Source organism: Aplysia californica, unplaced genomic scaffold (assembly GCF_000002075.1).
Source record: "Aplysia californica isolate F4 #8 unplaced genomic scaffold, AplCal3.0 scaffold00622, whole genome shotgun sequence".
Taxonomy (NCBI): domain Eukaryota; kingdom Metazoa; phylum Mollusca; class Gastropoda; order Aplysiida; family Aplysiidae; genus Aplysia; species Aplysia californica.
This window is the reverse complement of record NW_004797892.1, coordinates 421,808-448,580: the sequence shown is the minus strand read 5'-3', so window position 1 is coordinate 448,580 and position 26,773 is coordinate 421,808. Positions and strand designations below refer to the sequence as shown.

General features: G+C 38.3%; 1 protein-coding gene across 1 annotated transcript in view; it reads right to left on the bottom strand.

Moving 5' to 3' along the window:
* LOC101858668 (symplekin) overlaps positions 1-26,547 on the bottom strand; it is a 30,053-nt gene extending 3,506 nt beyond the window's left edge. Inside the window, exons 1-29 of the mRNA XM_005107684.3 lie at positions 26,171-26,547; positions 25,593-25,661; positions 24,105-24,158; positions 23,097-23,170; positions 22,648-22,774; positions 21,641-21,747; positions 20,714-20,777; positions 20,054-20,205; positions 19,441-19,538; positions 18,437-18,591; positions 17,947-18,042; positions 17,159-17,320; positions 16,133-16,291; positions 15,635-15,716; positions 15,015-15,076; positions 14,431-14,551; positions 13,435-13,521; positions 11,385-11,586; positions 10,701-10,782; positions 10,138-10,251; positions 8,950-9,082; positions 8,322-8,412; positions 7,616-7,685; positions 6,632-6,740; positions 5,430-5,530; positions 4,065-4,152; positions 3,230-3,334; positions 2,051-2,238; positions 789-965 (exon numbers count right to left, since the gene is read on the bottom strand). Of these exons, the coding sequence (XP_005107741.1) occupies positions 789-965; positions 2,051-2,238; positions 3,230-3,334; positions 4,065-4,152; positions 5,430-5,530; positions 6,632-6,740; positions 7,616-7,685; positions 8,322-8,412; positions 8,950-9,082; positions 10,138-10,251; positions 10,701-10,782; positions 11,385-11,586; positions 13,435-13,521; positions 14,431-14,551; positions 15,015-15,076; positions 15,635-15,716; positions 16,133-16,291; positions 17,159-17,320; positions 17,947-18,042; positions 18,437-18,591; positions 19,441-19,538; positions 20,054-20,205; positions 20,714-20,777; positions 21,641-21,747; positions 22,648-22,774; positions 23,097-23,170; positions 24,105-24,158; positions 25,593-25,661; positions 26,171-26,338 (3,297 nt within the window). The 5' untranslated portion in view covers positions 26,339-26,547. The remainder of the gene's footprint in view (positions 1-788; positions 966-2,050; positions 2,239-3,229; positions 3,335-4,064; positions 4,153-5,429; positions 5,531-6,631; positions 6,741-7,615; positions 7,686-8,321; positions 8,413-8,949; positions 9,083-10,137; positions 10,252-10,700; positions 10,783-11,384; positions 11,587-13,434; positions 13,522-14,430; positions 14,552-15,014; positions 15,077-15,634; positions 15,717-16,132; positions 16,292-17,158; positions 17,321-17,946; positions 18,043-18,436; positions 18,592-19,440; positions 19,539-20,053; positions 20,206-20,713; positions 20,778-21,640; positions 21,748-22,647; positions 22,775-23,096; positions 23,171-24,104; positions 24,159-25,592; positions 25,662-26,170) is intronic.
* Positions 26,548-26,773: the final 226 nt, after the last annotated feature.

The following is a 26,773-nucleotide window of genomic DNA, read 5'->3' as shown; positions in this document are numbered from 1 at the left end:
GATCTTCTTTTTTCTAGATTTATAAAACAACAAAAAGCTAGTCTTGTCTTCATACTCCAGGCAAATCTACTTCTTCAATCTGTCCTTGTCTGATGACTTTCTTTTACTTATTTTACTGTTAAAGTTTTCCAATAACCAGCAGTCATTTGAGATCTTCTTGCCCTTCAACTTACTTCTCTGATAACAAGACGAGTCTAGTTTTAGTAAGAGTTTTACGGCACTTGCAACACAATAAGGTCATATAATTGTTGAAGATTAGAGGTGTTACAAGAGAGTAACAAACATAAAAAAGAAGGAGAGATCGGGACGATAGATGTTTGATAGGAAAGAAGGAGCAAACCACACCAGAGTACCCGCCAATCACGCAAGATAACAAGATGAACAAAACATGCCCTGAACTCTCAAAATACACTCAAATCTGTTCTCTCCCCCAATTCCAAAATGAATAAACAGGAGCAACAGTGAGGAATGTCCAATCTAAAAAGAAAGTTTCCTGCCTTTTCAAACAAAGGGAAGTAATCATAAAAATATAGAAAGGAGGATGTAGTGGTAACAATCAGGATTCTGATTTTGATCAGAATCATGTAATAACCGCATCGTGACATATCTTTTTGGGAACGGAATAGAGGGAACCGCAAACCAAATCAGAGCATCTTGCCAGCCACCCACAGGAGCAAAGATTATTAAAAAGGCCATATCTATAATACAGCCAGACAAAAGTGACTGACTACAAACACATACTACACTCCAACTCACCAACTCTTTACACACACACCACACACACGTACCTGGTTCTCCGTGAAGGACTCCACGTGGGCCAGCAAGGGCTCCCTCAGGTCCGGGCACACCTCAAACACTTCCTTGAGCTGGGTGGCCGGCAGCTGTAGCAGCACCTGGAACGACTGCGGCTTGGCGCGCTGGCAGCACCGAATGAACCCTTCCCAAACCTTCTTCTGTTTCCACACCTACATGGATTGGGGATTGGGGGGGGGCAGGGCAGAAAAAAATTAGATGGTTATTGTTATGTTGCACCACTTGTTTCACAATGGTCATTGATCCAGTAGTGAGGCAGTCTTAATTTCGTCAATCGATTGCCACCTGTGAGACATAATTGTTAACGATTGTTTTTTGTTTTAGTCTTAGTGAAGGCTTTATGGCACTCGCAACTGCATAAGGTCATATGAGCGCCAGAAGATTAGAGATGTTACAAGAGAGTAACAAATATAAAAAAGAAGAAGGGGAGATAAGGACGATAGAAGTTTGATAGGAAAGAAGAAGCAAACCAAACCAGAGTACCCGCCAACCACCCACTGCTAATGTTTTATCCTTTCTGAGTACAGTCTCTTCGAACAGGGTAAAAAATCTATGCAGTCAGGCACAGATAACAAGAACACGGACAACTTGAAATTACAGATAGTTCATACAATTTGCCATTCCGCAACTGATATCTCTAATTTTGCCCCTGCGTTATATCAGTTTACCGGAATTATGGGAGTATCAAACACACCTGTCATTCCCCGATGTGTTGGAGTACTCCTAACAGTACTTTTTGGGTTTGCATCAGCTGCAGTTGTCACTGTTATTAATAATCCCCACCCCAGTAATTTGGTTCATGGCCTTCCGCTCAGCAGCATACTGAAAGCCAGTTTATCACACATACATATCATTATCATGCTAAGTGGAAGGCCATGATATGATACCACTCAGACCTTTCCCTAAGAATCAGAATATTCATGATCACCCAAAGCGTTCTACCAGCACAGAAACTTGACTCCTTCAGTAGCTCAAGCTCATTTTTAGACTATTTAGTTTAGTAGAGGTTTCACGGCGCTCGTAACTGCATAAGGTCATATGAGCACCAGAAGATTAGAGGTGTTACAAGAGAGAGTAACAAACATAAAAAAGGAGAAGGGGAGATAAGGAAGATAGATTTTTTTTAATAGGAAAGAAGGAACAAACCACACCAGAGCACTCGCCAACTACCCACGCTGGAACACAAACAACAACAGCACACACACACACACACAACAGAGAACAGAACAAGCCCTACCTTCTTCACGATGAGTCTCTGCAGGATGTTGAGCACAAAGCCGATGAGCCTCGGGTACATGGACAGCGACTGGATGACCGTGCGCATGAGCAGAGTGGGCAGCGGCTCCTGCTCCATCAGCTGCTGCATCACGATGGCCAGCACTTCCTGCGTGTAGATGTTACGCTCGCTGAAGCACAGGTTGGCCGCTGGGAGAAACCAAAATTGCAGAATGAAAAAAATTATTGGGTTTTTTAAAGTTTTAGTAGAGGTTTTACGACGATCGCAACTGCATAAGGTCATATGAGCGCCAGAAGATTAGAGGTGTTACAAGAGAGTAACAAACATAAAAAAGAAGAAGGGGTGATAAGGACGATAGATGTTTGACAGGAAAGAAGAAGCAAACCACACCAGAGTACCCGCCAACAACCCACAATTATTGGTTTTGTTTCTAAGTAAAGCGAAGCACATTGAGATGAATAGTCATAAAGAACTGGGGAAAAAGGCAATTTGTCCCATTTGTTTCCACACATAAAGAGAAGAACAACCAACACAATGGCCATCATTTAGTGCTGGGAAAAAGCAAAAAAGACAAACAGAAAAAACAGAGGGAAAGAAAAGAAGTAGGACCTACCAGTGGTGCTTTCCAACCACCCTCCCAAAAAGCATGAAAGACAGAAACATAAGGAGAGTAAAGAAGTAAAAGAGAAATAAAAAATGAGCGCCTTGCTGAGCAGTGTGTTTGTGGTGGCAGGTAACCACTGCAAAACAACTGCCACATTTGGACACAAATAGAACAGCAATGTTGAAACACTGGAAAGATGTAGAAGGAGTCGATATCGCATCAGAGTATCCATCGACCACCCACTCAAAAACAGATACAAAGGTAATCGAGTTTTAGTAAGTGTTTTACTGCAATTGCAACACAATAAGGTCATATAAGTGCCGAAGATTAGAGAAGTTACAAGAGAGAAACAGACACAAAAAAGAAGGAGGGGAGATAAAGACAATAGATGTTTGATAGGAAAGAAGAAGCAAACCACACCAGAGCACCCACCAACCACCCACAACCAGTGTTTGATGTTTATGGTTTTTACAGTAGTCCAGTGTGTGAAACCAGTGTTTGATGTTTCAGGGTTTTACAGTAGTCCATTATGGTACCAGTGTTCTACTTTTCAGGTCTCAACAGTAAAATGTTACCTTTGATGATGGTCTTCATGTCACATTTGGTGGAGTCGATGTTGTGCAGAGCCACCAGGAGCTCCACTGGGGTCAAAGGTGAGTGGTACACAGAGTCACTGCTCACTGCAAAAGGAAACACACAAACACAACATATGACATGGGTACAAGGCACTAGAGACGATCTACACTCAAAGGAAGACATTTATGCTGTCACTGTCAGTCTGTGTTCCAGATAAAAGCCTTACTTTACATGAGATACACACGCTTTTCACTTGCTTTCTGGTTAAAATAAGAATACTTTGTCAGTCAATGTCTGACCTTTACGTTAGTTTTAGTAAATGTTTTACGGCACCTGCAACACAATAAGGTCATACAAGTGCCGAAGATTAGAGCTGTTACAAGAGAGTAACAAACACAAAAAAGAAGGAGGAGAGACCAGGACAATAGATGTTTGATAGGAAAGAAGGAAGAAACCACACCAGAGCACCCGCCAACCACCCACAATGTCTGACGATGACCAATATATCTGTACAGGAGAATAAGGATAAAGATGGTTTTTCGGCTTCTGATACGGCCAAGTGAGACCAATATTGGAGGAGCAGAGTTTGCCACACTTCATCAAGAGCAGATGAGGAGAACAAGAATACTCAGAGAAAGAAGAATGAGCGGAGCTCACCAGAGTGCTCTTTTTTACCACAAAATCTACGGCTTGAATTACTTGAAAATCTAGAACAGGGGTCTTAGGAAGACGGGATTATCTATGCTTCCTCGTCCCTCTTCACGAGGGTCCATTTCATCTATGGGTAGAAATCATGAAGGAAAAAAAAAATTGAGAGCAAAAACAAAAGCTTACCGTGGCTTCCCATCAGTCGGTTGAACACTTCCTTTACTACCATGGGATTCAACTTGATGAGTTTGGGCAAAGCCTCCATTACCTCACTCTGAACAAGGACAAAAGAAAAACAATAAATTTCAAACATTAGAAAATACAGTATCAACAAACAAAGGAACAATTAATTAAAGCAAGTATTGGTTTTTAAAGAAATAAAAGTTGCTCAGAATAGTGCTGATGAGTTGTAGCACTGCCATATTTCTTTTCTCAAAGATCAATACAAAGTAACATCCCCACCAAACATCTGCTCAAAAACACCCCTTGAAAATGCTGCTAAAACAACTTTAACCAATGTTTTATTTAATAGAAAATGGTTCGCACAAGTAAAATTTCTGAGAGGAGCAAGTGCAAAGCTATTTAAATACAGAGACAACAGAAATTATATCTGGGAAAACAGGCCACCTATTTTAGTAGAGGTTTTACGGCGCTCGCAACTGCATAAGGTCATATGAGCGCCAGAAGATTAGAGGTGTTACAAGAGAGTAACAAACGTTAAAAAAAAGAAAAAGGGATAGGAAAGAAGGAGCAAACCACACCAGAGCACCCGCCAACCACCCACTTATAGCAACTATACCATCAAACTCTTTTAGTAGGTTTTTCATGGACAATCTTTCATTTTGTAGATAGGTTTAAAATCTCTCATAGATTACTACAAGCTCTTTACTTCTCCTAAATCACTAAGAATAATGAACTTCTTTATCCAAATATTTTTCCACCACTAGAATTTCAAAAAGCACCCATAAATGGTAGCTGTCAAACATATTTTACCATTTCAACAAAATTAAATCTCAGTATGACTCTCAATTTCTGTGCATAGTGTTCACAACTTCCCAAGCATTGTAAAAGATAAAAACATGATAAAGGAACACTAGCTGAAGCATTTTTAAACAAATTCCTCTGAAGCAAAGAAATAACAACTCATTTCAATATAGGGTTAAATAGAAAACAAAATGTAGAGACGGAGAACAATAACTATTCTTTTAGAGATAATAATGGAAAAATCAGGAGAGAAAAAAAAAAGAAAAAACCCCAGCATCCTTGATTACAATAAAACTCATGAAAACGCTTGTAGCTAAAGACATCGTCAGAGGACATGAAGACCAGACATACATCAGCCAGTGGGTGGTTGGCGGATGCTCTGGTGTGGTTTGCTTTTTCTTTCCTATCAAACATCTATCGTCCTTATCTCCCCTTCTTCTTTTTCGTGTTTGTTACTCTCTTGTAACACCTCTAATCTTCAGACACCCATATGACCTTATGCAGTTGCGAGCGCTGTAAAACATCTACTAAAACTAATACATGAGCCGCCACAGAGGGCATCATTACCTTGGAGAGGCCATTGAGCACAGGGATGAGGAACCTCACGTCGGGCACTCGTTTGTGGTAAAGATCTCGGATCCTTTCCACCAGTTCTGGAGATGGCACAGCTGGGAGAGACGAGAAGATTCAAATGTGAAGTGTGATGACAAAATGAGTTACTTCTCGGAATTTAGCCGTATATGGAAATTGATGCATCAACTGTATAGGTGGAGTTTGTGCAATTTGTAAGAAAGGAATAATAAAAGACAAAGTAGACTTGAAGAAAATGGCATCAATTGAAAATCTCTAAATCTGACCCCCCAGTGTCAATTTTCAGCCAATATCTCCATTTTTTAGATAGTGAGAAGTAACTCATTTTGCAGCATGCCTCACAAATGTTACAGAGTCCATATTACAGGTCAGTGGAATCTTCAGCAGTTATTGCTCTGTAAACATGTCGGTCCACTTACAAACCGACAGAATGGAACAGCCCAGCATTACAATGATCAGAAAAGACTAGGACTATTTATGGGTTTAATGCCCTCCCTGCAAACCCCTTGTGCCCTGTTACCAGAAGTGCCAACTGACTATTTTAAAAAAACGCACAGGGACTCAAAATTGATGGATCATATTGTGGTACATATCCTGTATCAGGACTTTTTATAAAATAAAAAGCAAAATCTTCACAATTTCAAAAGTTTGGATTTCTTGATTTATCCAGAAAATCTGTACTTTTTTTTTGTTAAACTCAAAGAAATAAAAGTATCAGGCCCCACCAGAGTGCCTACCACTCGTCTACAAAACACAAACTGACTTAAAACCTCAATATGTGTCACTTGTCTTCCAAAAGCATCCGCAATGTCACAGTTCACAATTAGAGACAATAGGACCCAATGGACTCACATTAGCTCTTTTTCTCCGAGGGGGACACTTTTTTGGTGCTACATCTAAAAATGAGAAAAACGTCATTAAATCGAAACTACCAAACCTATTTTGATAGTTTTTCATCTAATGAATGAACTTCCGGTATAAGAGACCTGTTTTCGGCAATTGCCGAAAAGTAGTTTGATGTCGAAGTCGCCGTAAAGGAATGTGCTCCAGCCGCTCACCGGCCCAGTGGTTCCAACCGCGAGCCACTGGGAGCGGTTTGCCGGAGAAAAAGAGTAAAGATATTAGTGTCAGCCAGAAGAATGACAGCATAAGCCACAGACAACATGTACTGCACTCACCTTTGTCAGTGAGGATGTGAATGACCCTCATGACCAGGGTCTCCGAGCCCCGGGGACAGTTCTCAACCAAGGTCAGCAGCTCGGGTGAGTCCATGCCCATCCCACGTACCTGGGGACAGGTGCACAAGACTTGCATGAACATGCACAGGGAAAAGAGTCATAATATTCTTTTTTAAACAAACAAAAAGATCTAATTTACCAGCTGAGTATTTAAGTTTTAGAAGAGGTTTTACGGCACTCGCAACTTCATTAGGTCATATGACATGAGCCCCAGAAGATTAGAGGTGTTACAAGAGAGTAACAAACATAAAAAAGAAGAAGGGGAGATAAGGAAAATAAATGTTTGATAGGAAAGAAGGAGCAAACCAGACCAAAACACCCACCAACCGCCCACTGAGTATTTAAAAACTGCTCAGTCCTCTAAGGGCATCGAACAAAGGGCTGCTATAGAGTCACACACACAGTCATGAATTTGAGGGTTCTAATTCCAGCACAGCTGGGTAGGGCCTCACATTCTTAGGGAAAGAATTAGACACAATTTTCCTCAATTTACCCAACTTCAAAAGCTACTTGCCAGTAGGCAAAGACAGAATTGTGAATGATTGCTGTACACATCTAACCAGCTAGCTGTAACACTGCAAATACTACAGGGGACCTGGATTGTAACTTCAAATAATGTGAGGGGGGTCAAGTTTATGTGATCCTCCTGGCGAAGAGATACCCCACCCCCCAGCACAAAATATACAATTTGTTTCAATAGACGAAATAAAAACACAAAACACTGAATTAATTCATATTTCCAAAGAAAAAGATTCCCTCTTGTGAGAACAAAATAATGCAAAATGTAAAGTATGCAAACTATCAACAAATGATACACTGAAGTAAAGAAAAAATATAGCCATTTCCCATTTATGAATGTTATGTTCAGAATCACAATGAACATAATAAGGAAAAGCAAACCAATCATGAATTGTAATATCGTACCGGCACTTCCAACACTCTGAGAATCGTGCGCTTGATGTCTGCTGAGGTGGCCGTATAAATGTTTGCCAACCTGAGGAAAAAAATTTTTTAGTAGAGGTTTTACGGCGCTCGCAACTGCATAAGGTCATATGAGCGCCAGAAGATTAGAGTTGTTACAAAAGAGTAATAAACATAAAAAAGAAGAAAGGGATATAAGGACGATAGATGTTTCTTCTTTCCTATCAAAAAATTATTTTGAACTAATGGTCAGTAAGTTAATTAGTGCTAGGAAATAGCAAGACAGACAGACAGACACAAAGAGAAACAGTAAGTAAAGAAATATGACATATCTGTGAAACCCTCCAACCATTCAAAACTTGCTAAATACTAACATAGCAATTTTAAAAAAGCAGCACCAATCATAAAACAACACAGGGCAGAGAGGTAAAAACCCCAGCACCGCTAGACCGGAAATTATAAAAACCACAGCAAACTGATCCATATTTAATTTTAAAGGACAAACAGCCTTATGTAAAAATAATAATAATAATAATAAATAGCATTTGTGAAGCGCATGTCCCCACACGAAAGCAAGCTTTATGCGCTTTACACTATATTATTACCCCAGCAGACCATAGAACACTCAGAAACATTCTCAGCTTCCTGGGAAGCATACAGTACAAGCAGCTGTTTTAGTTTTAGTAAGGTTTATGTAAAGCCTACTCACTCGTGAATGAGTTTGTGGTTTGACGGCAGAAGGCCGAGGTGAAGGTACAAATGTGCCTTGATGCTGTCCTCTGTCCACGCTTCAACCGGAGCTGAGGAAACACGAACACAACACATTTTGAACTAAAGACAAAAAACAACAGAATAGGCGAGACAAGACCTCTCGATTCACCATGAAACATTTTGCAAATATGGCTCAATAAAGATAAAAGAAAAGACAGATTACATCTCATGGTGTAACTGTAAGCAACAACACCAACAAAAAGTCTTTGTATATATAACTCCTAGTTATTGGTCATTGCAAATAGTAATTTTTCTTGAATTCATTTGACTGAATCAGATATCATATCAACATTGTAGAAAACAATTCAATCTCAACTCAGAAAAAAGACCTCACTTGTCAAACAGTGCTGTAAATTTCTGACTTCTTCAACCTTACAGACCCAAGAAAAAGCCTGAACATTGTACTAGCTCTATCATTGTAGCCTACTAGCTTTATCCCTCAGTGCAACAAATGCACACTTAATCATGCCGTGGGCTCATCCCAGCTGTCAATGAACCAAAAAGAGCTCCAGCGCACAGATCTGTCTGCTCGAAGGTGCCAGAACTATGAAAGGGTCAGACTTTACCTTCTGACTTCACAACAGGCGGCTTTGTCTGCAAAAGTTTCTTCAGTTGCTGAGTGGCATAGGTCTCTATCTCCTCCTGCATCTTGCCGCTGGCGTGGAGGCTCTGGGCCGTCTCGATAGCCACGTTGCGAACCTTTTCGGAAAGAACAGACTTCACATTACAAAAGGGCAGTCTTCACAATACTCAACAACTGACCCAGTGAGACGCATAGAGCTGAAGCTACATCTACTGAAACACAATGACAAGACGAATCCTGAAGGAGTTTGTAAAGCAAAGAAATATTTGCTGTCACTAAAAAAAAATTTTTTTAATTGAACTGTCCAAAAATTACTTTCAAGGGAGGTAATTTCAAGTTCACTGTATTGCATCTTTTTTTTAGATTTTTCCCCAAAAAACTTTGACCAAAAACAATGTAATTATAAATGGTTGAACAAATAACTGGAAGGTTGCATGCAAGATATGAGTAATCATACACTGTCATGTCAGTAAGGAAACCAATTGATGTTTCATGCAGATTTGCTATATGTTCACACTCAATGCCTTCAATCTTTTTCCAACTAAAATTAATAGACTTCGAATTTACTTTTCTACCCTTGACGAAAGTAATAATTTTCCTTAGAAGATTTTTAAAAAGAAAATAATAAACAATTCTCAAAACAATGTTATCAATTCCTGACTCAAACCATGCAACCGCCAAATTAGGTCTAGCACTTTTTTCAGTCTCAAATTATGTTTATCAAAACCATAATTACAATTGGTGACACTATAATATGTCAAAAGAATACTTCACGAAATTAACAGCAACTCTGGTAACACAATAAGAAAAAAATTTCGGATTCTTTTTTCTTTTCTGAAAATAAGGGTTCACATTCATAGATAAGATAAAAAAAGATCAGATACATTAGAATCGAACACTGGGTATATGAACTTATAGCACATTGGTGATACCCGAACCAAGAAAGAATTCCGAATCTTAATAAATTGTCAGAAAAAAACGCTGAAAAATAAATCCTCTTGTGCAACAGTTCAGAGGAACAATTCAAGTATTGAGTGAAGAGATTATATACTGTGAAGCTTCCTAAAAAAATATCTTAACTGCCTTTAAATGTCACAAACTGCATCACCACATTCTAAGAACAATATTTTTTTTTAAACCACAAAAAAAAACAAGAAGGGTGAGCTCCTACCTCCACCTTTTCATCACCGGAGAATTCAAGAAGCAGATCTAGGAACTTTCCCCTCTTGGCAGGGCGGGTGTTAATCAGTTGACTCAAAGTTTTCATGCCCTTCTCAGTGCATTTCTGAAAAAAAGACAGATGTTGACTTTGAATATACTCGGGGTGGAGTGGAGGGAGGTTTTGCATGCCGAAAAAGATTTATATTCATTTTATAACGGAATTTAGCACAAAGAAAAAGCAAAATAAACAGACAGAAACAAAAGTAACATAAAAGAAGAATCCGAAAGTTGAGTTCTTAATTAACTATTTTTTTTAAGCATTGAGAAAAGGGGGGAGGAAAAATAGCAGATGATTTGTACTTTGCTCCTTCCAAGGTATAAAATCATACAAAAGTACTGTAGGCTAACCTTGGTGTCTTCTCTTTTCAGTTAAATAAGGGCTGGGTTTTATTTTTCACAATTTGAAAAAAAATTTAAGTAACCAATCACGTGGTCAGAGAATAATACCATCGTTATACACCCAGCACACTCTTCTTAGTAAAGTAACAAGAAGAATCAGTGGGGCTAACTTACAGCCACAGCACAGTATTTCTTCACCACAGAGATGGCGTTGTCTGTGATGGCTGGGGCCTCCAGTAACAACTTGTGGAACAATCTGTGACAGGAAAAAAACAAAAAAAAGACATCAACAATCATGATAACATTCAACTAATCACGCTTAACTAAATACTAAAGTTTTGGCTCATTGCGCACACTAAATCTTTAACTTATTCCTGCTGAAAACCCATTCCTGCTGAGAAGCACAGCATCAGACGCATACACATCTTCAATGTAGTTTTAAAAGGACAAGATAAAAGATATGTGGGGGGCTCAGGTGTCTCAAAAAAGGCAGGGGACAAATTTTAACTCAATGTAAATACATGCTATTTCTCTGCTGTTTTCCCAATCTATCATCATGCCCGTTGGTGAATAGACAAAATTAACAAATTCCTGAAATTTATATATATATATATATATAGCTAAACAATTAGGAGATTTGCTTTGGAGGCCTTTTGCACTTGGCCACACATGATCGCAAAATGGCACTGACAACATCCCAATTTAGTGAAAAAAGATTACTATTCCTTTTTTTTGGGGGGGGGGGGGGGGGTGTTGCGTACTGAAAAATTTTTCAAAATCCGGATACACGATCAGAGCATAACACCAGTGACAAATTACTCTACAAAAAAAAAAAAAAAAAAAAAGGGTTGTATTTACATGTCTCCATGGTGATCGTCCAGCTCCATGAGTCCCACCAGCAGACGTGTGAGACACTCGTCGTAGCGGCCCACAGCCGTGGGCGTCGTCACCGGGCTCTCGCTGGTGCTGTAGCCGTGCAGGTTGGCGTACTCCTGGTACAGCCAGGCAAATGCCAGGTCCTGGCGGCCGCGGATGTCGTTGAAGATGTGCTCTTGTAATGCTGCAACAGAATCAAGTATACTTTCTTACAAGTGGACAACACCAGCAGACTTATAAATGCTAGGGGGCACATCATTTATCAAAACACTTTGCCCCCACGAGGCGCCGATCGACGATGGTGTTATGTAGCAACAAAAATGTTGCAGCAATAATCTACTTTCTGACCTAAGCACTTGTTAAAGTCAAATTTCCTTTCTGAATGGTTTGTGTGGCCTTTGAGGTCAAAAATCAGTTTGTATGCAACAATTAGAGTAATCTTTTTTTTAATGTCAAGTAGACCTAGCATGAGTGCTGCTATACTCTTACACCAAGAAGAGAATTCGGGTGATGAATGAGCTAGATCTAATGTTTTCAGTTCTGATTCTAATTCCTTTTCTGGTGAACATGCGATCATCACTTTCAATTTTCTCAGCATGCTGAAATTCTAATAATGGTTGGGGTATTTTTGGCGAGATACAGGTGTAGTACTGATGTATGGCATCTGCATCCTGGTCAGTGGGGACAAGTGTTGTGCGGTCTGCGCTCTGCCTGGGTGAAAAGTGTAAATCTGAGCAGCATTTCTTAGAACATTATTTTCCTTTGGCGCCCATTTTAAGCTGAGGGGAAAGTTGTTGAAGGCATATCATTTGACCAGATCAGAGTCAGAGCGTTATAGACTTCTTGAGGTGCTCAAAGTTCATTTGCTTGTTTGAATTTAATTCCATCTGTGCATCAGCCAGAATTTGTTCAGGCTTTCAAAGATTGTCAAAGAGCCATATGTCCATGACTGTTCAGAGCATGGTTCGCAGCTGTTTTTTGGAAGGTCAAACAGAGACTACTATGTGAAAATAGGATATCCTTTTCTCTACAAATCTGTGGAGTTTCAAGACTGCACTGATATAAATTATGAATAAGCAAACTGTGAGCATTATCGTCAATGTTTGTTACAAAGTAGGGTCACATCCCTTTTTCACCCAGCACATGAGGCTGAAACTACGTAGCATTGAAGGTTAGTTTAGTTTTAGTAGAGGTTTTTCGGCGCTCGCAACTGCATAAGGTCATATGAGCGCCAGAAGATTAGAGGAGTTACAAGAGAGTAACAAACATAAAAAAGAAGAAGGGGAGATAAGGACGATAGATGTTTGATAGGAAAACAGAAGCAAACCACACCAGAGCACCTGCCAACCACCCACTTAGCATTGAAGGGGTGAAAAGATCCACAAGTAACCACATTCATGGTCACATTGATAAAGTAAGTTGGAGGAGGGGAATGTATATCCAATCCTATCTAAATTATCCCTAAATCTGACCGAGTGACAATTTCATTGTATCATTGACACCTTAAGGTCAAGAAATACCACACGAAAAGAAATTTACATTATTAAAAATAAATGAGACAAACGGTGTTTGCGAGTAACTACAAAAATACAAAACAGCTCCTGAAACCAAACACAGTCAAACCTGCTGTAACGACTTACTGTCATTGATAATCACTTGTTCAAACGACCGCCTCCCACTCCCCCCAACCCACCCATTGCTTTTTTTTTTTAATATAAGAATGACATTGTCCAAGACGATAACTTTTTTCCTCGACAAAGTAGGTGGTTGCCTCAGACAGGTTTAGTTTTTTAGTTTTAGAAGAGGTTTTACAGCGCTCCCAACTGCATAAGGTCATATGAGTGCCAGAAGATTAGAGGTGTTACACGAGAGTAACAAACATAAAAAAGAAGAAGGGGAGATAGGGACAATAGATGTTTGACAGGAAAGAAGAAGCAAACCACACCAGAGCACCCGCAAACCACCTACCTCAGCAGACAGGTTTGATCGTACATTTCAGGAAAAATAAAGACCTTCAACAACACACACATACCGTTCTTGTGGGATTCCCCGGACAAAGAAGTGAGAGAGGCCAACAGCTTCACCCGGTGCTGCTCCACGTGACCTACTGATGCAGCCCCTGGAAAAGTAGCAATTGTCAAAACTTAAGTTTTTTATTTTTCGAAGCAGCTTAACTTGGAGTCCAACAAATAGCAGCAAAGTAGGTCATTTTGAAGGCGGAACATTGCAGCCAAGGTGTTCTTTTTTTATAATAGAGGGTTTTACGGCGCTCACAACTGCATAAGGTCATATGAGCGCCAAGGAGTGTTCTTACAAAAACAGTAAACAACTAGCAAAGACAGAAGTAAAGGCAACAAGCCTAAAGCAAGAGGATGGAAAGTGTCATTCAATTTCTTCCTCATCATTAACAATCAAAGCAGAGGCACAAAAGCATACAAATGGGGGAAAAAACCCATTACATTTTCATCACAGAATAAAGTAATTCATAACTTCTTAAATATGAAAGAAATCTTTTTAAAGGAAAATAAGTATTTTTGAAATACGAACTTGCTCTTTAATCATTAAAAATAATTAAATCTAAAAAAATAAAGAGAGCAATGATCATGGGGGAGAAGAAATGGATTCCAAGATTAGATAGTTGAATTTTATGTTCTTCTGAAAATATCAGCACTTAAAGGTGCTACCAATAATCAGAGATATGTGAACGGTCAACGATACATGACAACAACAGAAATTTCCACAAAAGAAGCTGTGGTCTAACATGTCTCATTCCTTCATTCATGGAAGCTGAGGATAGGGCACTTTTTTGTAATCCAAGGTTTCAAGCCCCCAAAAATGCTGGAAGATGTTTTTCTCTGGGAGCTTGAACGGCTCTCTAACCCTAGCTCAGTTCCACAGCAGAGAGGCATTATAAATAAAGTGCTGCTATCTTAAAAACAAATCAGTATTGAAAGGAACATAAAATACGACTAAAACCATGTCAGCAAACGAAAATTTAAAAAGAAAGCTGTCAGAATCAAGCTCTTACTTTCTGCCTCAATTATTCTCTTCATTGCATCGGAGCTAAGAGTCTCTGAGATCTGTGGGTCCAGTTTCCTGGTGACACTGGAGAGCTGAAACTGTTTCATTTTCCTAGAAGACGGGGGAAGCTGAGGAGGAAATATTAAAACAGATCATGAGCTTGTTGATGCAACACAGAACACTATGATGGCACTATGCATCATTTTAATAAAACATCGTCTTACTTGCTACTTAAAATGTCTTGAACTAGAAGAAAGATATTGCAAAAAGTAAATAGCATTTCGGTGCCAAAATCACTACAAAAGTGTAATGGGCAGCAGAGCATGCATATTTCAAAATGAAAAGTACAAATGCCAATGCAGAAAAGAACAAAGTCTCTTAACGTTGATGTGAATGAAAGAAGCCCAAATGAAAATGGAGATGAAAAGAAGGTAGTACCCTAGTACAACATAGACTTTCAAGTGATGTAACACTTGGCGACCTACACAAGGTGTTATTTTCATTTACACAAGTCTTCTTTAAAAAAGACTGAAACTATCATTGGAGACAGACAGCTAAGACAAACTGGAAAATTTCTGATTGTCAACTTACTGGAAGCTGTGACATTTTAGGCTTTTTGATTACTGGCTCATCTTGTTCTTCTGTCTTCAGACCTGGGAACAGTAAAAGTTTCAAGTCATTAGTGCTGGATCTTACTGTTTAAACTTTTTAAAAAGTAACAAAGAGATATACAAAAGAATTAAATTTAACATTTTTAAAAATTCTTTTGTTTAATACTGCACACAGTAGTACAATTTTTTACATACAGTAAAGCATAGCTTCAATGATACTGCCAAAACAGGGTCTGCTCAAGGGTTGGTCCTTAATTCTTGGTAGTCATAAAGACTTGATGCACATCGATATGATGAAAATGTATCTAGAAACACAGCATGATAAGGATAAAAATATTGGAAGGACAAAAATATTGAGGATAGCATTAATGTGAAAAGGAAGAGAAGCACAAAGCAGGCGTCCACGTGGAACCAGCATAAAAATAAACACATTTTGCCTGGAACAGAATAATTTTGTTTTTAATGTAACACTGAAACAAAATAGAGGGAGCAGATTACATTTAACTTCCCAACCCCCTCCCCCCACCCCTTTTGCAACACAGGTAAAAAAACAACATTGCACCAAGAAATAAGATTATCTGAGGACAAACAAAGACTCACCCAAAACAGTTTGAATTGTTTGCTTTGGAGAGGTGGGCTGATCATCAGTGGCGCTGACCGCTTTTGCATCTTGCTTCATAGCCTGCAATGAAAAAAAATTGACAATTCGTAAATGAGTTTTCCAAGCTTATTCTACTGCAAAAACACACCCACACAATATAAAAAATATTTTCTGGAACAAAATTTATTGGTTCTGTTGCCTCCACCGTAGTTGTTAGGTTCTAGTTTACGCAAGGTCTGAATTGTAACGAGACGAATTTTGCAACAGAACCAAGAAGACGCTGACAAAAATTGGTGAAAGCAAAATCTTCGACACTTCGGCATGAATCATCCTAAGTAAATTTCTTTGTTGAGGCCTTAATACAAACTTTTTGAAACTTTATCAGCTGACCCGGATCCAGCCTCTTGCACCATCAATAACTTATTCAAGGGTAAGGGTAAGCCCAGTTGTGTGTGTGCACGCATTCACGCACACACACACACACTCTCATCTCTCACCTGTAACTGCAGCTCCCCAAGACCTTTGCCCATCCCTGCCATGGTGAGCTGTGTGGCCAGGAGACGGGCTATGTGGCTGATCTGAGTCTCTGTGCCCGCTGCAGCGATCGGGGTGTACGTGGACTGGAACTGTGCGGGCATGGCATCCGGGAGCATCACCTTGAAATACGAGAAAAACCATGCAGTGGTAAAGCTGGGGTTTTTTTGTTCGTTGAATAAAGAGCACATTCAGATGCAATAATGGTCCTTTAGAGATGAGGGGGAAAAGTAAGACAGACAGTAACAACAGACTTAGTTTTCATTGAGATTTTAAAGCACATTGACACGATAACTGCCATTTAGAGATGGGAAAGGACAAGATAGAAACAAAAAAGGAAGAGTAAAGTAGCAGTTACCACGGGCCCTCTCAAAGCATTAGTTATATAATTTGACAAAATGAAGCACCCACGCAACAACAAACATCAAGTGGAAAATGAACAGCAAGATATACTGAAAAACGATTTTTTATTTCAACTATAAATTGGAAAGTTAATTCAGAAACGGCCAACTTTTTTTTGGCGCTATGAAGACATTTGGAACCCGTATACAGTGTCTAGAAATGTTTATTGTACACCATAAACCCCATCATTAACAGAAATCTATGGACCAGTGCATCTTTAACACTGCCCAGCACTAAAGGATATCATAACTCCCTATTTCTTTGCAAGACCCAGACACTGAGGACATACTCTATTGGACAACACAGCATTTTTTGAAAGCCTGAACTTATTACATCATGACTATAAAGTGAAGAGTTTGTACCTTTTAAAGTTTGAGCAAAGAGAAGAACACCCACACATTAACAGTCATTTAGCATGGTAAATGCAATACAGAATCTACAAAGCGAGAGAAGAAAAAAGAAGTAAGACAGACCAGAGGCGCCGCCCAACCATCCACTCGTGAAGAGTGACAGCCCATCATACAGCACTGGAACAAATAACAACAACATACAAACAAACAGAAGACACAGACACATAAGCTACACACCATGCTGAGCAGCACAAGATCTGCAACGTTTTGGGGATTCAACCGAGGCAATATGTCCTCCGCTGTCACATCAATGGCCGTCTGCTTCTGTGCAGGCTCAGGTTTAGCCTTTTTACTGGAGCGGTCCACCCACGGAGTCATGCCATCATCGTCCTCATCCAACTAACAAATGGAAAAGTGCAATACGAAAGATGTAAATTATAATAGTTACATACATACTGACAGATTTTCTTTTTTTCTCACAGAAACTTCAGTGTTCTCTTCCACTTCCCTATTACTGTCGCCATTGCCATCTGTACTACATAAAATCTATCATTTCAGACAAGAGAACACCAGGTTTCTACTTTCTATCAACTGTAGAGCACTAATACACACGATTTCTATGACGAGACGCTGGGTTCGGAGTACCGTAAAGAAAAAAAAACTGTTTAATGTTACTCAGTTTTTGAGCCACAAACTCTTTTTGCATGTTTATCTTGCCCACAAACGAACCATAGCAGCCTTTTCAAATATTTCCAACTGACAACTTTTTTATAACATAGTCATTCTGATTCCTGTCCTTTTGTCCATTGACTTTCTTTTCCAATACCAAATCTCCTCAACTAGTTATCATCACAAGAATAAAAAAGGCTCCCTTATAATTTTAAACTTCCCAGTGTCATATAATGCCTAGAGAAACATAGTCAATGGTGAAGACATAAATATGAGCAACTCATTTCATTTAACAGACTAACAGACTTGCTTGCTTCAAATTGAACCCTAACCTCAGTCAAACCAACTTTGCTTACCTCCAACTTATGCTTTTTACTGGCATAAGAAGCACTTGGCTCTTGGGTTGCTTTTCTTTTACGACTCTCAAGGTCTTTGGGCATATTCTTCGCAATCTGTGAAAGAGAAGAAAAGAAACAAACGTTGAGGCATTGAGGGTATACCAAATTCTGAATATAAATGGCACTTCGATAATGTTATTTGCTGATTCAACCCAAGGCATTGATGGTATACCAAATTCTGAGTATAAATGGAACTTCGATAATGTTATTTGCTGATTCAACCAGAGGCATTGAGGGTATACCAAATTCTGAGAATAAATGGCACTTCGATTATGTTATTTGCTGATTCAACCAGCTATCTTTCATTAGACTTTAAAAATGACGAAAGGATGTGAGTAGGAAACATGAAAATATGCCACCAATCTGCGAAAGACATTTAAATAAACCCTTCAACTTCTCACATTGTCCAGTAATCTAGTAAACGTTTTCTTTGAAATAGAATGCTCACCTCTGACTGGCTAGCTCCCAGGTCTGTCAAGAGAGTTGATATCTGCTGCAAAAAGTCAACAGACGCAGGGTGCTTCAGCAAGCCCATCATCTGTGTCTTCAAATTTTTTCTCACACTACTCACTTGTGACTTTGCTAATGTGGGAGGAAGGTTCACTGTAAGGAAAGGAAGAGCAGAAACAAATAAGTCAACATTTCATCCAGACCAGCACATGCAACTAACACTGTAATGGAGAATCAAGCCTATTTCTTTAAATAGCAAAACAATTACAAGTCTTCCAAACCAATTTTAAAAGTGACAGGAAAGATTTTAATAAGCCTTTGCTCCTGGGTGGATAACAACAAACGTAAATTGACACAAAAGATGGTCACAGTTATAGGTTTGAAGGACTCACTGCATCTTGCAACAAACATTTTTTGTTTTAGTCGAGGTTTTACGGCACTTGCAACTGCATAAGGGAAACAAGCTTTAGAGTTTCACCATTAGCTATCGGAATTCTCATAGTCACTCTTTTTTGCAATGCCATATTCTGTATTCAAGGAACTTAGCGATTAATATTATCTATTTACCCCAAAAACAACCTGGTAGATAGATTCATCATGTATACATGATGTAGTGTGGGGAGAGACTAGGAGCTTAGATGTGATAGTCAGCTCTAGCATCATTTTTTCTCCTGAGACAGTAATCTACTTTTTTTCTCACCACAAAACAACCAAGTATAAGCATGTGCACCTGTGTGTGTGTGTGTGTGTGTGTGTGTGTGTGTGTGTTTGTGTGTGTGTGTGTGAGTGTTTGTGTGTGTCTGGGTGTATATTTATCATTAAACCAATGGAGCCAACTTTGAAGTAAAAAATATATTAAATAAGAGTCATCTATTATTATCATTACAGAAATGCATTACAAAAAAGACAAAAAGTATGTTATTTACATCCAGCAATTGTGATGTCATTACAGTAACTCTCATAAGTCGAACAAATCCGAGACGAGTGACCAGATGTACTCACCATGAAGAGCCTCATAGCTCTGGACAACTTGATCAAAGAAATCGGGTCTCTGTTTGGCAATGTTGGACAAGGCATTCATTACTGTCATCAGGTTAATACTGGACAATGGAAGAGAGCAAAGAACATTCATATTAGAAACAGTGGGAAGCAAAAAACCCAAAAAAACAAAGAAAATTTTGTTATGGTAAAACACAGACATAAACCTACCATACATCTGAATAAAATACAAACGTGTGTGTGTGAGTATGTGTGTGTGCCTGCACGTAAGTATGAGGGTGTATGTGTGTGTTTACATGCATTCAAAAAGTTTATTGAGTAAATTTGAATTTCAACAAAATGTTTCTCAAGCTCACATAATCGATACAACTATTTACCAAACTTTAAGAAAAGAAAGAAAGGGGAAAAAAATTAATAAATTTTGGGTTTTCTGCATCTGAATAGCTGGCCGATACGAAAAGAATATTGTGCCAATAGTGGCTCTCTCTATTACTTTTATTTTAATTCTGCTTTATAGAAGAAACTGCCAGACATCCTAACTCTGAAAAGTATTTCAAGACAGTTCAGCGAGAGCGTTGGGATCATCCAAAGTATAATTCCTTAAGCTCAAACGTACCTTGATATGTGTGGAGAGCTCTGAAACTGCAACAAGGAGTTAAATGCCTTTCTTCCGTCCTCTTCCAGCTTCTGAGGTATGGCAATCCCATTTGTTTGTGACACTTGATCCAGCGATATATCACCTTCATTTTTCTTTGGGATCTCAGAATCCTGTAAATGATGATTGAAATCCATTAAATCATAAGAAAAACTAATATATAACAGTTTTAACTGAACTCTTTTAATGCCATTCCCTAACAAGTCACTCAAAATTGAACATACTCCAATGTCATTTTCTTGTTAAGTTCTTGGTGATCCATTGCTCTTTTTACCTATAAAAAAATTGTATTCAACCTCGAGGGGAACTATTATCGAGTTAAATAAAAGAAATGCCAAAAGGATATCCTATGGTTGGAAAAAGAGATCCAACACCAGAGCTCACACTTCTCATAGTGTCGTCGAGAAAAATGTTCTATTTAGTTCATCACAAGAGTCCTTTTGTGTCAGTCAAACACAGGGACAAAAATCACATGTAGCTACTCCAGTAAAATGACAATACAAGTACTTGATTGGCTGCACAGACTACAACAATAACAGGTAAAAAAGACACTGCTACTTCTAAAGAACAACAAGAGCTACGTAAAAGTGCACAAAAAAACTGAACACCCAAAACACTTACAGCTGTTCTTCTTGAGCAGACAAGAGTAAGCCCCTCCAAAAATTTCACAACATGAGTTCGGATCCTGAAAAAAAAAGTAAAAAACAATTATGATTCACAAATCAAACACCAACTCACATGAATATATCTGGAAAACATTTGCCTTAAGAAAACAGACAGGGTTCCCTATAAATATTTCCACTATCTTTCTGCTCATGGGAAATTCATTCATAAGTACATGACGGCTGTTAAAAAATAAGCAATCCTGTGCAAAATAAAACATTGCCATCAAAAATGATATCAACAACCCAAGGCACTGACAGACAGATAAGATATCGCACAAACCTAAAGACAGGGCTTTCAAATCTTAAAGAAAAAAAAAAAGAAAACATGTTGAAACTGAACCAGAAATCTGCTTGCAAAAAAATCAAAGATGGACCAATGTTGCTAGGTCTATACAGGTTTTACATTTTACGTCTTGACAAACAGGATGTCAAGGTCAAAATCAGACAAAAGTAGGCTAAAAAATACTATTATTAATACAGTTCACATCCTGTTTCTATTTTGGACAGTTTTGAAAGCAGTCGTTACGTTAAAGCCTTTCCACAGAATGTTATGCGGCAGTTGGTCGAGGTCTTTTAAGGAGTAAGAAATTATCAATGTTGGAAGAGGGGTGGCAAAATTGTAACAAGGTCATATTTGAATTCTTAAGAACATAACACTTTTGTATAACTGATTAAAACGGTCAAGTAAAGCACTGAGGTTGAAAAATCTCAAGATGAAAGGCGGACATTCAACACAGGTAGGAGTCACATTGTAAATATTAATTAAATGTATTCTTAGTATCACAGCTTCCAGAAACATTTCAGAAATTACATATATCTTCTTACCAGCAACAGCAAATTAAAATGTACTACAAGTATAGAAAAAACAAAAAAATGGACTTACCCATCATTGACAGACTCTAGCATTTCATAAAGCAACGTTTTCAGTTCTTTCAGATGATTCCACACTTCAGTCATTTCAGGACGGGACTTTTTTGCTTTGGTGATCCACTGAATGACACACATTAAGCAATTGTTAATAATCCCATTCACATCTTTATATTCTTCACATGTCAAAGAGGCAATTGCAATCAACAGTGATAGAATGCTACATAAAAAAGAGGCACCAGACAGAAATGAGAGATAAAAATTACTTAGAAATCTGACAGTACTCCACTGCAAACAGCCAGAACCTTTTCATTAAGTCTTTTGTTTTTGTCACTCTTGTGTCTAGCAGTCATACATTACCCATTGTGCTTAGTACAACAACAAAAATACTGAAGAGCCAGCAGTCTTACACAATGTTAAATCTAAAGATATTTCCACAAAAATAAAAGTGTTGATAAAGGCATTAAACCCATTCACTTATACAAAAGCAAAATCTTTTCTAAAGCTAAAACAAAAGATAGGAAACATGGAAATCTGCTAATCCAAATACATACAAGACAAGAAAAAGCAGGAACAAATAAAAAGTAAAAGGTCTTTTGACATTAGAACGGATATGCACAATCATCTTTGCTCGATAACTAGCCAAAGTTTGATAATCGGTTTAATACATTCGAAGCTGCTCTAACGACAACCTGTAAAAAAGAATGCTTTCCACTTATCCCCTTGTATTTTTTAAAAATTTTATAATTATCATGTCATTGTTTAAGATGACTGAAAACAACTTTTCTCCTAGACAAAAAGAGATCGTCTTGGACAGGTTCAACTGTACATCATGGTTTACTCCATACATCACAGGAAATCAAATCATGAAAACCTAAGATTTGTGAGAGACCACTATATTATCATCTACACAATGCATTCACAGAGGAATGTAAAAGCTAGACCATTCAGCCATCACCATAGACACAACAGTACAAAATCATGAAACAGTACAGTGACTGAAAGTGTCATACACCAACTTACTGAAAGAGTCAACTTGAACATGCTGTTCGCTGTTAGAATAATTTTCTTTTGAACGTTAACATCGTCGTCTGCAAGGAGCATTACAATGCTTGGAAGAACTTTGGGCAAGCATTCGTTGTCTTTTTTACTGGGGAAAGAACAAAAAACATGACATAAACTGAGCGGATAGTAGCACGCTTTGGACTAAAACAGGAGACGAGATTCTCACAGACTTCAATCTTGTCATCTTCTCACAGACAAAATCATGAATACAACCACTCCATAAACACACCAAAAAAAACCTGCAAAAATGATGGAAGCGGTAAGTATTGTGACAACTGACAATACAAAAATAGACTTTATCTCTTAAAAAAGAGACAATCTCGCACAGAGTTTGAATTTACAAGGAACATTCTTCACTAGTTACTTTAAATACATTCTTAAACAGAAAACAAGATGTGAAAACATACCATGCTTCCTCCATGAATCCAATTATGAATTTCTTTACATCTTTAGAAACATCTGTCTGAAAGGCCAACATTTCCTGTAAAAAAAAGGTTGTGAGAGTCATACAACTGACTAATTAAGTTAATGATTATGCTCACAAGGTAGAGAGGCAGAATTTAAAAAATTACAATTTTCTTTACACAACTGGGCATGATTTTTTAAAATCAATCACTTATTCATGCCTCCCCTCCCTCAAACACCCATCCCTACCACCCCTTTCCTTTCTCCTTAAATCATATGGTTAAACAGGCACAGCATCGCATCACTTCCCCTGGCCTTGACCTTTTTCTTTCAAAGTGGGCTTCACCAACTCCAGCCTTTTAAATCAATTAAATGCTACAATATTATAAGGATAAGATTAGAGTAGACATAAAAATTTACCTCGACTCCAAGTGGGATTTAAGAAGATTTTTATCATATTTAGAACAAGTTTTGAGCAATGTAGACTATAGAGAAAAAGTTCAGTATACAGTAAAAGCAGGCTCTACTGCAAACTGAGTAATTAAAGTGGTGTTTCTTCAAACTTAGACGGAGACCGCTGTAGTACTTGCAGTCATTAAAACCACTGTCTGTTCCATTGAAGAAAAAAAATTGCAGAGAGAAAAATTGTGAGCCCATATCAGGCACTTATATGCACCTTACTTATGTGACTTTTCAATCATCTTCCAGTCAGAAGGCAATAGTGTGTATTTCGTTAATTTCTCGTGAACGTAAAAGCTCTAACATGTACTTTAAGTGATCATAACATTCCATAGCCGGTGATTAAGTGTGATCTTTAATGCCCCAAAAGCCACCAAGTGCACTGTGCAGAAACTTTTTGTTGTAGACCACGAAGTCGAGAAATCCTTTGATTAGAAATAAAACAAAGGGCATAAAATATTTATAACTGCATGAGAAAACAATATGGCAACAAGGCGGAAAAAATTTTAAGACAATATTCTTTGAACAAAATCTATGAGCACAGGACTTACATCAAGGAAATTATCCAAGAGATCTGGAGAATTGTGAACAATCAGTTCTTTGACCTGAGAGAGAAAAAAAAAAGGTAAAATGAGGATCAGTTGGAGCGCACGCAAAAAAAATAGAATGTAAATAAAAATATTGTTTTGAAGGCATCACCAGAGCTAGTCAAAAACAAAGTTCTTGCTTAACAGTGCAAAGTAAACAAATTTTGTCACCTGTGTCAAATTACGCACTGACAGTCATACAAGCTAGAGACAGATTTTTATGCCTCACTGTTCTCATGATGTAGACATTTTCTTGCAGCATTGGCCAGCTTGCTCACCAGATCTTAACCCCATAAAAACGTTTTTATGGGATATTCTTGGGTGACACAGAAGGATCCACATACCTACGCCAAACACCTGGGACGAACCCTTTCACATTCTCGAACAGGAAGGGCAGGCAATACCACAGCTCACTTTAAGATCGCTTTTCCATCCATGAGGCACCATTATACCAACAGTTTATTAATAAATGCCATACATGTTTTTAAACCTCTCCTTTTACTTTCCAGTTTGATCCATGTGACTTTTGAGAAGTTGGTCTATTTCATTCAATACATTGTATTGGAACAAACACATTTTCAAATCCATACTTTGTATGCTTAACAGAGCAAATAAATTATACTCTAAAGTTGCTAGTTTTTTAAAATATATTTCTTACATTCAGAATTTACGATGTCACTATCTTTTTTTAGCATTATACACTGGATAAAAAGACAATAACAGTGGAATCTGCAAACAGAAATTTGTGGTACCTCCAGATTTTCTTCTGTGTAGCTGGGTTTTCTGTTTAGAAAGAGTTGCTCAAGAATAGCTAAGATTGACGATAGGGTAGAGTAGAGATGGGAATGCCAGGCTTGTGGCAAATTACACATTTTAAAAGGTTTCTTTTCTGATCTATCTCTTCAGCTGCAGACTATGTGTATGAAGCTTATTGAGAGTTGTCAGCTTGCTTAAAATCCACTAAAGTCACACAGACAAGATGAAAAAGTAGATAATAAAGTAAGTGAGAAAGGAAGCCCAAAGCCAGTGACTTGATGTCATTAAACACACCATATCATGCCATATACAGTCAAACCTATTAAGACGGCCACCCATTGTCAAGGAGAAAAGTGGCCGTCTTAGGCAGGACTGATGCATAGCAACATAATGAAATGTAACTCTGGGTGGCTTTCCTTCAAAATACTCAATAGTAGCTTTTCTTGTAGGTATAATGTCCCTTCTTCCAGTTCGGTACGCCAGTCCGAACCTGATAGTCTACTATGAGTAAAGACGCAACGTGTCTACACACACTTGCGCGCGTATAGCAAACTTAGATACCTTGCACGCAAATGCCTACGTGTCGTAAACTTTAAATGTCTGTGCACGCAATTGCGTGCGCATAGACTCAGCCATCTCACACACCTAACTTTCTTATTTTTAAATGTCATTATCGTCAAAGTGCAACTGGCTTACCTTCTTAAGGTTTGCAATCTTATCGACACTCTTTTGCATCACAGCCGCATTATTCAAAAGTTCAACAACCTAAGAATATATGAAAACGGAAAACATTATAAAGGCACAACGAGGGTTAAATCAAAATAGAAATTTTAAATCGTAATTATGACATTTCAAAACAGAGATGTAGATCTACTGCATCTCTGAAAAACAATTAAATAAATTAAACTAAGCTTACACTCTAGGTCTAACAAGATTCTAGATCTAGATCTAGTATAGGGCCTAGATATCTAGTGATACACTTTTTCCCAAAAAGCAAGCGAAAATGTCGTCAACTCTGACTCATCTACCCACACCAACCACCCGAATTAAATCATTCTCATGCCAAACCTGCTCATTCCTCCTAGCAAAGCTTACATAGACAGAATAAAATATTAATTTGACATGCTGGTAATATTCAACGGTTAGACGTACATTCGTTTAAGCAATTAGGAGGCCTTTGTTGACCTTATAATTCTATTGCACTCTACTCTAGACTAAAAATTCATAAAGTGGATTGTTCAATATTGATGAATTGAAAATTTTAAAGTCCTCACAATGTCATAAGTAGAAGAGGGGGGTTCATTTGGTCGTTCTGCATCGTCGTCTTTGGAAAAGAATTGAGCTGCTGTGGACCTCTTCATTAATACTGGCCTTTTCCCTGTCCCCTCCACAACTTCGTCGTCCATGCTGGTTCCAGGGTTTGTTGACGAACTGGATGCCATGTTGCTCACCTTACAACAATAGCCTAAATTCTCTAGTGGCTAAAAGAATGAGTAATGGTTAGAGTGATCTTAATCTATAACACAATGATGTGTGAACTCATGATATGATAGAGGGGGGTTATGTTGTATGGGGGGACTGTCAAGGAGGCTTAGTTAGATCCTCTCTGTTCGACAATGGAAACTGTGTTTAACCGCCATCTTGGAAAAAAAAATTGATGATGCCCCCGCTTGAAGTTGAAGACGAAAATAAAAGGAAGTAGGACTGACCTTGACTGTATAAGTCGTAAACGCACAATAAACAGCTAGGCCTAATTGGGGGGGGGGTGGCTCAAATGATTACAACATCTTGGCTAACTAAATATTTGGTGCCAAATATTTTTCCTTGCAATAGACTGTTTGATTGTTTGAAGACTTTAATGTATCTTTTTTTTTATT